Source organism: Papilio machaon, chromosome 23, assembly GCF_912999745.1.
Source record: "Papilio machaon chromosome 23, ilPapMach1.1, whole genome shotgun sequence".
Taxonomy (NCBI): Eukaryota; Metazoa; Arthropoda; class Insecta; order Lepidoptera; family Papilionidae; genus Papilio; species Papilio machaon.
In genome coordinates this window covers 680473-695797 of record NC_060008.1, presented here as the reverse complement: position 1 = coordinate 695797, position 15325 = coordinate 680473, and the positions used below count along the sequence as shown (strand labels likewise).

Below are 15325 nucleotides of genomic sequence, written 5' to 3'. Positions count from 1 at the left end.
TGATATCTTAGTCTCCCATTTAAATTTAATACAGAAAAAGAAAGTTATTTCGAAAATCATAATTGACATTTAAAATTCAAATTTAGAACACTTTAAAGAAAAATAAACAGCAACGAGAGATGCAATTTTAGATCACTTTTGGTCTCAAAGGTCAATTGGTCATTTTATTTTGTCTTTTATTTTAGTGAAAGCAATATCAGTGAGTGAGTAATGAAATTGCCTGTATTTTAAGCTTGACTTTGACAAGATCAATTCGGTTTATACAATCTGTGCCGCAGCCGTCACCGAGCTCCTGTACTCGCGAACTTCTCAAACTTTATCGATCTGTTTACAAACTTTTGCACCGAACAACATTTACCATTTACATTGATTAAATACGTTACATTTTCAATCTTCATTATTATTCAAACCTTTTTGCTATTTCACCTCGCATTTAATACTGGCACATACAGCCACGTGCTTTTTTTTAAAGAAAAATTGTTTTTTTTTTGTTACAGTACCTTTAGACCGCGACAAAGCTCCCGACCAGCCTACCACATAAGACATCACGTGCGATCCACATCGATCGTACGGCAAAATCGGTACGTCCCGAAAATACCCGGGCGGCGGACGCGGCGTAGGCAAGCGACATTAGCCCACAACATCTGTTAATATCATCATTGTTAATTACATATGGGTTTGTTGTTAATATATTGTAGCCACCTGTCCCGAGGAGGGCGCTTGCAGGTACGTCGCTACGTCGTCCACCATGCAGGCTCGCGGGAGTTCGGGGAGGAACATAATACGCTAGAGGGCGCGCATATCGCGTGCGGGCTACGCGGCGCCCCGCGTCCGACTGTCGCGAGCTCGGCGCCTTCGCCCCGCGCGCCCCCGCCGCACCGCGTTGCGCCGCCTCGCCCCGCGCGCCCTCCGCGCCACTACACGCGCGCAGGGCTGTGCTAAGCGAGCTTTCCCGACTTTTTCATGTTTCGCATTTTGAATGACGTAAAATTAAGATGCGTTCACACTGCGCTAACTGATAACGTAATCATAATTTCGTTGATAACTAAGCAACAAAATCTTGAGACAAATATAATGTTCGTAAGAAACGGGATTCTTACCACGATTAGGCTGTTCGAGCTCCCGATATTTCGGCACAGTTGCATGCGCCATGTTCACGGGTTGACTGATGTTGTGCGGTAGTGTAAAAAATGTTAAAGGTAGCCGTATCGGTCTACCTTCTTTCTGATTCGGCGACCACTACCACTGTCCGCGTTCTCACTGCACATTAAGTCCGCACTCGATGTTATTTTTGTTTGTCGACAAACTACACTCACTGTGTCCACATTTGTGCGCGTACTCGAAGTCGGTTGCTGTCCAGTCTTGTTGTAATACTGGATCACTGGATTCCAGGCACTCGACAATTTAAACCCATCTTCGCGATTGAAATTTTTGCATTTAGCAATTTCAATCGCTTCTCTAACCAATCTTGGTATGTAGTGGCGTTCTGTCGATAGTACCTGGGGACTATGAAGTTCAATCCAGTGATTGGTGGAGGGGTCCAAAAGGTGTTCAGCTATTGCCGACTTCTGAGGATCGTTGTTTTTAACAGCTCGTATATGTTCCTTTATGCGACTGGTGATGGTGCGCTTGGTTTGTCCTATATACGAGCTGCCGCAGCTGCAGTTGATTTTGTAGACACCGGGTGTTTCAAACGGAATACGGTCTTTGGGCGATCGCAGTTTTTGTGCTATCTTACTGTCAGGGGTAAAAATAGTTTTTATTGCGTATTTGCTCAAAATTTTCGACAGTTTGTCAGTTACCCCTCTGACGTACGGCAGAAAAGCAGGCTGTCTCGCCACCTCCATCGGCCTGTTCCGTTTGTGTCGTCGTGCTTTCAGCTTTCCATCATATCCATTCCGCCGCAGTACGTTCGACAAATGTTCGAGTTCACCTGGTAAGTGATCTTTGTCACAAAGATCATGGGCTCGATTCACTAGTGACGTCACTACAGCGTTCAGGTGTAGTGGATGATGGTGTGAGCTCGCGTGAAGGTACCTGTCAGTGTGAGTTGGCTTCCGGTACACAGAGTGGCCGAGTGATCCATCCGGTCGAACCTTAACTAAAACGTCCAAAAAAGGTAGTTTCCTCTCTTTTTCTACCTCACAGGTGAACTTTATTTTGTCGTGGATGCTGTTGAGATATGACAAGTAACACTCGATGTCTGCCTGGTTACCCCTCATAATACAAAAAACGTCATCTACGTATCTTTTCCACAGTTTAACTGGTGATGGTGTGGCTGTGATGGCAATGTTTTCAAAATGTTCCATCCAGATGTTAGCAACTACGGGGGCAACAGGGCTTCCCATAGCCACGCCATCAATCTGTTTATAATACTGACCATTGTACAGAAAGTAACTCGTAACCAAGCAGTGTTCAAGTAACTTGGCATATTCCATCGGGATGTTATTTTTACTCAGAATCACCTTTATGACATCTATGCTATCTTTAATGGGTACATTGGTGAAGAGCGAATCGACGTCGAAACTGACCATGATCTCATCCGCTTCAACTCTAGTGTCTCTTAAGATGTTTACGACATGTCGAGAATCCTTCACGTGAGATGTTGTACGACCCACTAAAGGTTGCAGCACATTCGCAACATGTTTTGCCAGGTAATACGTGGGTGAGTCAATTTGGCTCACTATGGGTCTGAGTGGGACATTGTCAGTCACAGCCTAATCGTGGTAAGAATCCCGTTTCTTACGAACATTATATTTGTAAAAACCACGAAAGTTTGAAGTTATAAAATCTTGAGACGTATAACTAAACGCTTATAAAATATAATACGATACATTTCTTTATTTTTAATGTTGACAAAATTGTTTTTATTTCTTTACTATTTTACGTAACGTTACGTTTGAATCATAAGCAATCGATTAAATACGTTACATTTCAATAATTCTAATTTAACAAAATTTAAAAATTTACAATTTTAAATCACCCATAAACTTAAACATCAAGATCAATAACTAAGTAATTATTTTAACTCTAAAATCTTACTCAATACATCAACTTAAAATTTAATGCACGTGTCCTATCAGAAACGTTCGCAATAAACGTCGCAAGTTTTCCGCATCGCCAGCCCTCGGCGCGTCCGTCGTAATGCATTCGCTCGCAGCGTCTCGGCGCCGCTCGGACCCGATCGGTACACGCTCGGTCCGCCTCGGGAAGCTCTTTCAAATTCAGAACACAGACATGACAACTCCATATTTATTCAAAGTTCAACCAAAAAGTTAAAGCAATAAGATTGAAATTGTCTTATCAAGCAAAAGTCACATTTTGATAGTTGAAACGTAATTGAATTTCGACTTTATTCCGTAAGAATTAAAGAGAAAATTGAATTGGTTGCAAAAAATTTGAGTGTCGTATTCGAATTTTGAAATATCCTAATTTATCTAAAGACAAAGCAAGCGAATGTGAACTTTAACTCTATTAGGTACTGCTTAATATCGTTTGAATGCTTTTTTCAGCTGACGCGTACGTAAATGTCACGGAAGTTTGCTTATGTGGACGCGTTATGCGTGTGTGAGTTAAAAACACATCTTGGGCGGAACGTAGCGTAGCTTAGGCGGATTTTTTTTCTAGTACGATGTTTTTTCCTTCTGACCTATCTTTTTAGGGTTCAACTTTAAGAGTGCGATTTTTTTCTTATTATACAGAGTGTTAGAATGGAAACAAAGTGCTTAATATTGATTTGCACATTTATAATTATATAATTTCAATAAATACAGGATGTTAAAAATTCTGTTTTTATAGAGGATCTTAGCGTAGTGCCGTAATTAACTTCAAGAAACTCTGAAGGATTAAGCATGTGGTGCGGGTCGCGGGTCGCGGGTGGCAATACGGCGCGCCTGATAATTTATTAGCGAGTGATTACTGCTGGGGAGGCTGTGCCGCGACTCTTGTACTGTGCGCAGAGTAAGTGCACACAGAGAGTTTGTGTTATTTATATTAGAAGTTTTTAAGTGTTAATCTGAAAAAGTCCTGTTACATTATGTACTATTAGACCATTTGAATATATAATAGTACTTACGTAGTTTTATTTTATTACGTTCAATAAATAGCGTAACGTTTCTTCTTCATGTATTTGATGTATTTAAAATAAGTATAACGCGTCTATAGAAGTGTACTTCTATGATAATCGCGTTATTTTTTTCTATTTTCTATATGTTTTTTTGATATTACGATTTAGAGACAATTTATTCAAAAATCTCCTAAGTATTTTTGTTAAAATGTAGAACTTGAATATAATATTAAGAATAAGAAGAATTAAGAATAGAATAAAGTCTAAGTTTATGATAGCGAAAAAATTATAAAATAGTTTTTTTTGTGTTAAAATGTCTGCCGATTGTGTGCTCTGTACACAATCAGAGAGTAGTAAATCTAATATAGCACAAACTGGGAGTCTCAGAATCCAGTCGTATATTATATTAGGCTACGACCAGAGCTTAAATAATTCACGTTGTTCTGTGCACTCAACTTAGCTGCACATTTGATTTGCACTTACTTACTAAGTTAAAGTTGTTGTTCACTTTGAATTTTATTGTCGAATTCAATATTAATGACAAATTATAATAAACCTATCTAAATAGTTTTTACTTTATAAGGCTGTAATCACGGACTTATAAAACAGATGTCGTCCGCTACTCCGTCCGCGCAGAATAAATAAAAAATAATTAGTAGCCTATATGTTCTTCCAGACTATGTTCTACATCTATGCCAAATTTCATCGAGATCCGTTAAGCCGTTTTAGAGACACCTTCAAACAGACATCCATCCATCCATCCATTTATAATATTAGTATGATAGACATGTCTGTACCATCAATTTCAATACTGAATCTTGACAAATTAAATCCAAAGATAATAAATGAAATTTTTTATTTAGTTAAATTACCAAAAATATAACTATTTTCATTTATTATGCATTTGCGTAGTTCCAAAAAGACTTTTAAATTGATAAATCAATTATAGATATCACAGTTATGACTTAGTTTTTTTATGCTATAGCTTTTTTATGTTTATGGAAAATAATAACAGCAGAAACATGTTATTTCACTAATTAAAACACACTGTAAACATCAACATCAAATGTCCTAATAATATTGAACGCCGAACACAAAAATCCTCCAACAAACGTCACCAACAAGACAAATAAACTTCCCACACCCCTTCGCAACCGAACCCCGCAACTCAACCCCCGCACCCTGCGGCGCCGATACAGCCCGTTAGTCTTTTTAATTTCGCCCCTCGGCCTTTATGCGCGATACCCCGCCTTATCTGTCCGCCGAACATCGTTTGCTATTACAAAATACCCTCGTAAATTGAGAACAGAGATTTTTTTTCTATTTGTCACTCGTAAAAATTACGACTGCGTTGAATGTGTGATATTTTTCAGTGAAGTTACGATGTAGCAATAATTAGGCAACTCAGACGAAAGGAAGAATCACCAAGGCTGAACCCTCCTTAAGATAAATCCGAAGTTTATTTTAATTAATCTGTGTAGGATAAATTGATTGATTTTTACCTACTACCCTACTTTTATATAGGTATCAACAAATGTTAATTTCCTGTTATGATAATCTTACTAATTCTTTACTAAAATTAAAATGCAAAAGTTTAGATGGATGAATGGATGTTTGTTTGAAGATATCTCCGAAAAAGCTAAACGGATCTTGATAAAATTTAACTTAGATGTAGAACATAGTCTGGAAGAACAGAAGAGTTGATTTTTTTTAATGCGGCGGACGGTATCGCGGGCAACAGCTACTTAGTATAAAAAAAGCTTTCAACAATTTTGTACTTTGTTCTAAAAAAAAAGACGTAAAAGATTAAGTATTTAAACTTCAATAAATCTAAAATATATTACAGAAGAGTAAGTGTGACTGCGTTGCATTGTATTTGAAAATATTCAGATAATTTTAGTAAAATTTTCTAAACGATTTATTGTGGTTATGTGCAAACGTGGCACTTTTAAAAGGTTATATACCTTAAACCTAAAAACTGCGATGTTCGCACTGCGCGGCTACATCATAAGATAATCGGAAGGAGTCCATAGAATTACGCCATTTTAGACATGGCTTAGCATAATTTTAACAATTAGCCACTAAAAGTTACATAGACAATAGAGAATATAAATATTGTGTTTAATCATTTTATTAGGCTTCAGTTACTTGTTAGATATTAGCCATTTAGCCAAGCGTTTCTTAAAAAACAAACAAAAAATTTGTATTCCAAGCTTTTACTATATTCCAAGAAACTCTCCCATTTCCTGCGTCATTCAACTTTTACTTTAAATTCAAATCTTAACGTGATAATAATTCTACTTTTAAATATCTGATTTTTCTTTTTACAATGTTAACAAAATAATTTGAGTAATTCTAATCTAGTTACGTTAAAAAAACTTGACTGGCACTCTTAGAGTCATATCTGTAAGTTTCTTACCTCTTACCGCGTGGCCTATCCGCGAGGTTACATGTAATATAAATTCCTATCCAATATTCACAAATTCCAGCGGCGCATTTTAATGCTCGGAGGGGCAAATTGCAATTTTCTTACGCTCACCATGTCGCCTGCGCGTTGCCGTAGCGCCACTAAATATGAACGTCATGAATTTATTTTTCACACCCTATATCATCGAAGATGGTGTGAAATTTAAAAAATAAATTCTATTTAACATGAAACGAATTCTTACAGTTTAAAAATGACTTTGCCTAAAAGTGTTCCTTTTAGCTATCATTTAATCATGAAGTGTTCAAGCTTTTCACGTTTTAGTATTTACTTTCATTTGACGGATTAAAATTAAAAATATATAGCATATTGGCTGCAGGATTCCTTGTATACAGCTATTCGACTATGATGAAAGGGGGCCGCGTGAATTAGAGCGTGAAATTCCTACACACACTCTGCGAAATGCATCCATATAACTCTACCATTTTAAATATATTGTAACTTCATACCAAATAAAAAGATATAAACTAGCGAACTACAGTTTGTATTTATGTTTGTATTTAATATTTTTAATTCCGACAAAGTAGGGTTCAAATGTTAATAAACACTTTATAATCCTTAAAATGATTTACTTTAACTTCAATATTACTCTTATCGTAACAATTTTCTGTCGTCAGATAATATAAAAAAAAATCCCATTTCTTCTTGTTAAAATACGTAACTTGATTTAAACTTACTTTTTTAAACGATCTTCTCAGATTATTCAAAATTTACTAACATTAAATTTACCTACCTTCTAACTCATTCTTGACATGACATATTCTTTATAAGTACCGTTGCTTGTTAAAGCTAGACTCTACGGCTACGATGCTACGAAGTGCTACGCGGGTCTCAATGTGGCATTTTACTTGGTTGCGTTATTATTACGAAATTTTATTACGACAAAGTTACATTTCGTAAATAAATCAACAATTTTTAAATTAATCGTCTATTAGTAGAAAATGTAAAAATTAAACAATTTGTTAATTTCTAACTCGAATATCAAATTTCAACTTAACTTACCCCAAAAATCTCTTCGAATACTTCCTACTAAAAATGTATAGACGTTAATAATTCTTTGAATTTTATTTGTAACTAACTTCTTTACTTTTTTTAACTTATCTTAATCTTTAATGTTCAAGACCTTTACTTCTTTATTTGTATGCAGTCAAATCAAAGCTGCACTAATTAGGGTGTCAATTTAACACACCCGAGAGATAATAGTATTAAAGAAGTGGTTGTTCGTTTTTTGTGTGTGTTTGTTCGTTGGCGGCGCGCGGCCTGATTTATAAAGCGCTTATCGCGCAACTGAATTTATTTGTCTGCTCGCTGCGGCCCACCGATGCTGTTTGCTGCTAGACTTAAGAATTATTAGACGCGGCAAAATATTTTCGCACGGAAGTAAAATGTTATGCAAACTAATTTATACAAATTTAAATATTAGAGATAAAATAGCTGTACGTTTTGTCTGTCAAAAATGTTAAAAAAAATTGTCATCAATCAAGAAAAAAAAACGATAATAGGTTTTGCTGAAGATTTTTCAGCAATGGAAACCAACTTCAAAACTCTCATATAAGGTATGGTATAAGTAAAGATATTGCTTGATTGTATTCACTATATTCTTTATTAAATAACACACATAAAAAAACAGTCGAATTGATCACCTCCTTCTTTTTGAAGTCGGCTAAAAAAATAAAAATCCTTCAAGTAAAAATTAGATCATCACCATCATCATCATCATCATCAGCGCACTGTGCGTCCCCACCGAGGGGCTCGGAGCCTACCCCAAGTTAGGGGTGACTAGGCCATAGTCAACCACGCTGGCCAAGTGCGGGTTGGTTGACTTCACACATATCATTGAATTTCTTCTCAGATATGTGCAGGTTGCATCACGATGTTTTCCTTCACCGTAAGAACGTCGGATAAATGTACATATGTAAATCTAAAATCGAAAAACACATTGGTACATGGCGGGATTCGAACCCAGGACCTGCAGATTGCAAGTCAAGTGCTTAACCCCTGAGCCACCGACGCTCTAAAAATTAGATACATACCAATAATTTATTTTACAAAAGTAGTTCTAGTCTAAACATTATCTAGGTCTTTGTAGGCAGTTGTCTCGGGCGTTGGTAATTGTGCAAATTATAAATATGCGAGTGCGCGGGGAGGTGGGCGAGGAGAGGGGTCGCGGGTTCGCTCCCGACCGCTCTATTATTTAAGACATCCTGTATCTAAACAATAAGCTTATCATTATGCGGATTTCTTTGCGTGTGAATTTAAATACAACCAACTATAATATCGAATTGGTCAATTTAAGAACAAGAACTTCTCTTTACATTAATGTAGATTTCTGTCTTTGTTAAAAGTTGAAATATGCATGTTTTTATACCTTAAAGCAATTAAATTGACTGATGTTAGGTATATTTCAAGTAAAACAACTTAAGAAATTAGCATGTGTACTGCGAAATGGTCCTCAATCACTTGCATTGTCCCCAACTTGTTATATTATTCAGAGACATCTTGCCAATGCTCTGCCCTCACGCTTTGGCATACAAACAATACGTTTCCTTGTTTATTATTGCTCCGCATGAATATTTCTTAAGGCACAACATTATTAGGCTTTTAGGGGAAGAAATTTTGTAAGTAACATGGATTTGTAAGAACAGTTCTTTGAGAATTTAAAATATAAAACCAACTTTTAGTTATTACTTATTACAAATCTTTTGATTGCGATATTTCAACGGTATATAATGTCTAACGTATTTGTAAATAAAGGTTTTCTAATGCTATAAAATATCTCTTCTATATATATTAAAGAAAGTCGTGTTAGTTACACTATTCATAACTCAAGATCGGTCAAACTGATTTAGCAGAAAATTGATGAGGAGGTAGCTTAGAACCAGGAGACGGACATAGGAACTTTTTTATCTTGTGTGCATTTTTTTTATTCCGCGCGGACGGAGTCGCGGGTAAAAGCTAGTATTTTATAGATTAGGGTAAGTGCACTAGGTTTAGGTCTTCCATATTATCATTTGTCATTTCAGTTGTTACTTCTTTCTTAATTATATATACATACTAAGGTATGTTTTATGAAAACAAAATGCATGTTTTTGTGTAGTTTATTTAATAGCAAACAAAACTAAGCACAAAAACTGTGAATACCAACTGCCGAAATTAAAACATTTAGGTTGAAAAAACCCGGAGTTTGTGGCTGCGGCCGGCGCACACACTGAGAACAGGTTATGTCGACGCTTTTAAGAATTCTCATTTGTTTTAAAAAGAAAATACTTAAAGTTAGTACAGACTTATGTGATTTTTTTATAAAATAACAAGTTATAGAATACATATTCCGCTAGAATACAAGAATAATTGAGACTAGATCTTCAGTATTCTTATACAGTGTTAGGAATACCATAAAATTTTGAGAATTTTTGTGATTTGCCCGATTTAAAAAATAATCGTATCCTAAGCAGCATTAACCACTACACTACCAGTTGTATATTTTGCAGAAACTTTTCTCGTTAAAACAGTACTTGCGGTATAATTTATACGATTTTAACAAAATTAAATTAAGATTAATTGCGTATAAAACGGTTGACGACCCCGCTTTAGTTTCAGACTCGGTCAATACGTGCAGTTATTGCTCTCGACAAATAGGGAAGCGCCTGATATTTTAAGCCATAGATGCCCTTGCGGATTATTACATGTACACTTTTCGCAGGCGCTTAACTACCAACTGGTTTTTTCAATAACTAATTTTACAAAAAGGCTAGATTTTTTTTCGTCAGTTTGTTTAACTTTTAGTAACCTTTGAAATACATTATAGTGCAACGGGGACACAAATGAAAAGCAATTATACGCTAAACGCTGTCTCTGCGGCGTTCTGTACTTACATACAAACCTAGGTACGTAGGCATTTAACATTTGAACCCCGAAACTAAAAACTAACGGCGGCCGTTACGTAACTTTCTGGGCGGGAGCTGACTGCAATAGACACCGAACATCGAGCTACGAAATGAATAGAAAGACCATCTAGTATTAATTTGCAAGAAATAAAAATAATTTACAACATACCTAAATTTTTATTATTACTAGCTTAAAAAAACATTTTATATCGAAACTGTGTCGAAATGCGCCTAATCTAAAGAATGTTCTATTTGTTCAAATTTCTTACACATCCAAGTAGTACATATTTATTTTTGTTTTTTATAAATAACGATAAACAATAATGTTGTTAATAACCTTATATTATTGTCTGCTTTGTTCGCTCATCCAAAAAAAAGTCTATAGTTTCGTATCTCTGGTATAAAACTGATTCGTCTCGCGCCATATCGCGACGTTTTTCCCGCGCTAATTGTCGCTCCGCTACGAGCACTAGCGCGACAGCGGGCGGCAGGCGGCTTGCTATTGCCGTTCTGCCACGATCCTTTTTACTGTGCGCAATTGAACACGCTAATCTAGCCTCATGTGCACCAAAACATACCGCATAAAAGACTATTTAGTTTGAACGCTGTACAACCTTTTCATAATTAAACTAAAATGTATATGAAGAACATAGGATTTTTTTATGGTAGACAGAAATAATGTTATTTTATTAGACCACCGCTGCCTTTTGGTCATCTGTACCATTTTTTGTGGATCAACTCGGTCAATTTATTGTGAAAAATAATGACTAATGAACCTCACATGTGACATGATTTATTTTAACTTTATTAGAAACCTTATTAAGATTTATATCTTAATAATATTATAAATGCAAATGTTTAGATGGATGGATGGATGTTTGAAGTTATCTCCGTAACGGCTCAATGGATCTTGTTGAAATTTGGCACAGATGTAGAACATAGTCTGGAAGAATTCATAGGCTAGTATTAATTATTTTTTAATTCCGCGCGGACGGAGTCGCGGGCGACAGCTGGTAACTTATAACTACCAAATGAAGGCAGTAAATTCAGTACAATTTGGATTTTAAATAAAATACATTTAGAATTCTTAACAAATTATTTATTTATTGACCCTTGTTCTTACGTTTAGCTTTTAACTTAATAACACTAGTTGAATCATCATTTAATTGTTGGAAGAAGGCTTTGGAGGTTTTAATCGACTTATCATTTGCCTCTACCCCCTTCTTTGTGTTTCTATTATCCGTAACCTTTGTTACATCACCCTTCAGTTGTTGCAACTTCTTCTTCTTCCTTCTTTCCCTCTTCTTATCCGTTTGTGTTCTCTCATCTTTACTTACTAAATCTCCTTTACGTTTCTTCTTTACTTCTTCAGGTGCTAGCAAAGCTGCATCACTTGTTGCTACTGGAGCCACTTCCTCCATTGAAATTGCCGGAGTGTTACCTACGATTTTCACTTCTGCTTGCGGTGGTTTTGGTGTATAATGGTAGTTACACAATGCATCCAATTTAGAGAACAACTTGTCCATTGCCTCTCTCAATTCTTTATGTTCTTGCGGTTCATTTTCCTCGTCGTTGTCGAGTTCCCCGTGTTTCTGCTTTAAGTATTCAGCCTCGTAAACTTGAGCTAAACTTAATTTGCTTTTAGAATGATCCAGTACTACAGGTTTACGGAATACAAGTTGATCATCTACAGGTTTTTCCTTTTTCTCAACATCATCCCAAGCTTTATCTTTCACTCTACGTTGAATGATTTCTTCCAATGTAATTGTTGTTTGTTCTGTAATGATTGGTGGCGGTCTGGTCGTCAAATCGAAATCAACAACCTCTTCGAGTAATGAATTTTGTGGTCGTTTGGACGCATCAACTTCTCCCTTTAATTGCCACGGAGCTTCTTTCAAAGTTTTCTCTTCTAGTCTAGAAATTTGTTGCTGTAAGCGTTGTTGACGTTTTTCGAATTCTGATTTCTTCTCTTCTGTGTCTAGTTTATTTTTCGATTTGTCTATTTCATTTGTTTTATTTTCTGTTTCACTTTCATCATCAGAACTGCTCGATTCTGGTTGATCGGCAAACCTAACTTTTTTCTCGCCTGATTTAGACAAGTCTTTTTCTTCTATTTCTGATTCATTTTCATCCATTTCATCAAGGAGTTCTTCATCATTGTCATAATTTTCATCATTATCAATGTTATCATCTTCGCCATCATCATTTTCATCACCATCAAAGAAATCTGAGTACTTTATATCCTTTTCATTACCTTTCTCATCACCTGATCCATCATCAATATCATCAAAGAAATCAATAGATTCTTCATCACTATCTTTTTTCTTACCATCATCCCTTTCCTCTTTTAATAAGAACTTTTCCATATCTTTTAACTTAAAGAAATCATCATCTACAATTGATTCTTTAGTTTTTGACTTCTTTTTGACATCTTTTTGTTTCTTAGTTGCCTTCTTAACCTTGAATTTTTTATTTGCTTTAGATTTTGATTGTGACTTTAATCCATCAGTGTCCATAGAGGCATTTTGTTCAGCTATAGTAACAGGAAATGTCAAATCTGTTTTGTTTGACACACAATTTGCAACTTCCCATACAAGTTGGTCCCAACATTGGGAGTTTTGGAGCTCCACTTGCTGCCATATTTGCTCTTCATCGAAGTCATCGACTAATAAATGGGGCAATGCTTTATTTTTTTGCTTAATGTCCTCCTCTTTAGACTTTGTAAAGTCGTAAAGAGTTTTAATCAAGTTTTTAACATCGTCTTTTACATCGTCTTGAACTGATAAATATTTAACAGGTTTTGCTGTGAGCACATTAAACTTATCGATTATATCTTCCATTTTATGTTTCCTATTTTAATAATTTGATAAAGTATTAATTTAAATCATGAAAATAAAATAAAAATTCGACCACATGCGGTCTTCACGTTTGTTTGACAGATGACAATTTTTTGACATTGACAATTGGAAATTCAAAACATAGGTCAAACAATAAAGTTCATTTATTTTGTGGATCTGTTGATTTTGTAATTGAAGCAAATTACTTTTTGTGTTAGATTTCTTTGGTTAAGTTTTTGTAGAAATCATTATAGCATAATATTATAGGAGATAATTTGTATGTTTTTTCATTTAATTTTTGACAGGGGGCGCTAGTGAGTTGTGATATTTAGTTTCATTAGGACACTGGTTCAGATAGCTTTGTCGGTCTCAGATAAAGAATATACTTGGTCCTAGTTGTCGGTCTACACCAGGGTTGCCAATTTCACGGCAAATACCGTGTTCTATGGCTTTTAGACAACAAAAATTCAAAACCTTTGGTCTATAGCAGTGATTGTCAAACTTATTTCTTTCACCACCCCCTTTGAAAGTCAATTATATTTCAGAGCCCCCTAATTTTTATTCAGCACTAAAACTTAAAAACCACAATTTCATTACTTTAATTAATTTCGATGCCCCATTTTTTGGGCCATTATGCCCCCTCCTAGGTTTCAAACGCCTCCAAGGAGGCGTTATCGTCCCCAAGGGGGCGTTATCGCCCACTTTGGGAAACACTGGTCTATAGCCACAATCCTACAGTTGTACCAGAACCTACTCTATGGTTTCTCGATAATCAACTTATTTTGTTTTAAAAATTCACTTTTAAATCGTGAGGAATATGAATAATATCCCGTAAATCACTTTTAAAGTAAAGTAAGTAAAATGGTAGTTGATTGACAAGGATTTGTATCAGAAAAGAATGATGTTTTACAAAAATATAGCTTTAAAAGTTTTGATTTTTATAAAATAAAAAGACGCAATTTGGAAACATTTCAATAGAGTGTTAAAAAAGTTAAAACAGCGTATTTTGGCGAATGTAGAAAAATGTTTTCTTTTTAAGTATTGCTACGGCTCACCTCTGATCTTCCATACAAATACGGCTTTTTTTTTTCAAAAAGGTACGCTGCCGTGTAAAAATTGAAACATTGTTTTGTGGTCCATCAACTTGCTGTCAACTGTCTATGTCATATCTGATCTCTGGTGCTGTGTGAATAATGATTTTCACTTTATTTGGCTTAAAGGTTCCCTACCTAGGCCATAAAATCTTAAAAAAAACACTTCGTTGATCTCATTCACTCTGTCATTCTCTTCAGTCTTCACTCTTCAAAACTTCAAATTCGTTCAATCCTGTTGCCATGTAAATTGCGTGTTTATTTTTGTAATTTAATTCTTTTGTAAATTTTTAAGGACTAGTGAAATATGAACTATTACATTGTTAAGTAATTTGTATTTGTTACTTTAAAAAAATCGACCGTGTTACGATTAACGAAACAACTGTAAAGGTAATATAACTGTTTTGTCTAAATGAAAACATACTTCATACGATTTTCCACACGAATGATTTCAGATCCCGTGGTCTTATTACTTTTTCTTGCGAAAGTTACAATTCTATTTGTTCCGCCCACGTTAAGAACACATGCCACAAATACCATGGTTATATCGTAACGCGACAAAAAGTGAAAGGCAAGGAAGTGTTTTATTTTTTGTTGCTGACATATTTATTTGACATTCAACTATACAAAAATATAAATTCTATTGTACCATTTATTTGCACATATTATGAACAATATACTTTTACCCATAACATAGCAACAAATATAATTTTATAAAAACTTGGAAAGGGATAAAGGCTATGATGTGAGGAGGAAATCAGTGTCAGCATTTCTATGTTACACAATCTTAATATAGTATACTATATTCTTTATACCATATTAGATGATAAGTTGATATCAGGCTGCCCCTGTTTTCAGGGCTAAAATAACAAATTGATGATTTTTACTTTTTTATGTTAAAAGCTACATCTTAGTCTAGTTAACAACATGCACTAAACACAAATATACACTTACAGGTGTAC

The 15325-nt window shown here is 35.3% G+C and overlaps 3 protein-coding genes across 3 annotated transcripts in view; all 3 read right to left on the bottom strand.

Annotated features, from left to right (window-relative positions):
- Positions 1 to 824, bottom strand: part of LOC106711275 (nuclear factor 1 X-type) — a 38360-nt gene extending 37536 nt beyond the window's left edge. Inside the window, exon 1 of the mRNA XM_045683657.1 lies at positions 703 to 824. Coding sequence (XP_045539613.1) covers positions 703 to 780 — 78 coding nt within the window. The 5' untranslated portion in view covers positions 781 to 824. The remainder of the gene's footprint in view (positions 1 to 702) is intronic.
- Positions 825 to 1001: 177 nt separating this feature from the next.
- Positions 1002 to 2534, bottom strand: LOC123722323. Its single transcript, XM_045683793.1, has 2 exons — positions 1340 to 2534; positions 1002 to 1015 (listed from the first exon to the last, which is right to left on the bottom strand). Exons 1-2 carry the CDS (start codon positions 2532 to 2534, stop codon positions 1002 to 1004), a joined length of 1209 nt encoding a protein of 402 aa, XP_045539749.1.
- Positions 2535 to 11538: 9004 nt separating this feature from the next.
- On the bottom strand, positions 11539 to 13366 carry LOC106711276 (U3 small nucleolar ribonucleoprotein protein MPP10). Its single transcript, XM_014503574.2, has one exon. It carries the CDS (start codon positions 13273 to 13275, stop codon positions 11539 to 11541), a length of 1737 nt encoding a protein of 578 aa, XP_014359060.2. The 5' UTR covers positions 13276 to 13366.
- Between the last annotated feature and the right edge of the window lie 1959 nt (positions 13367 to 15325).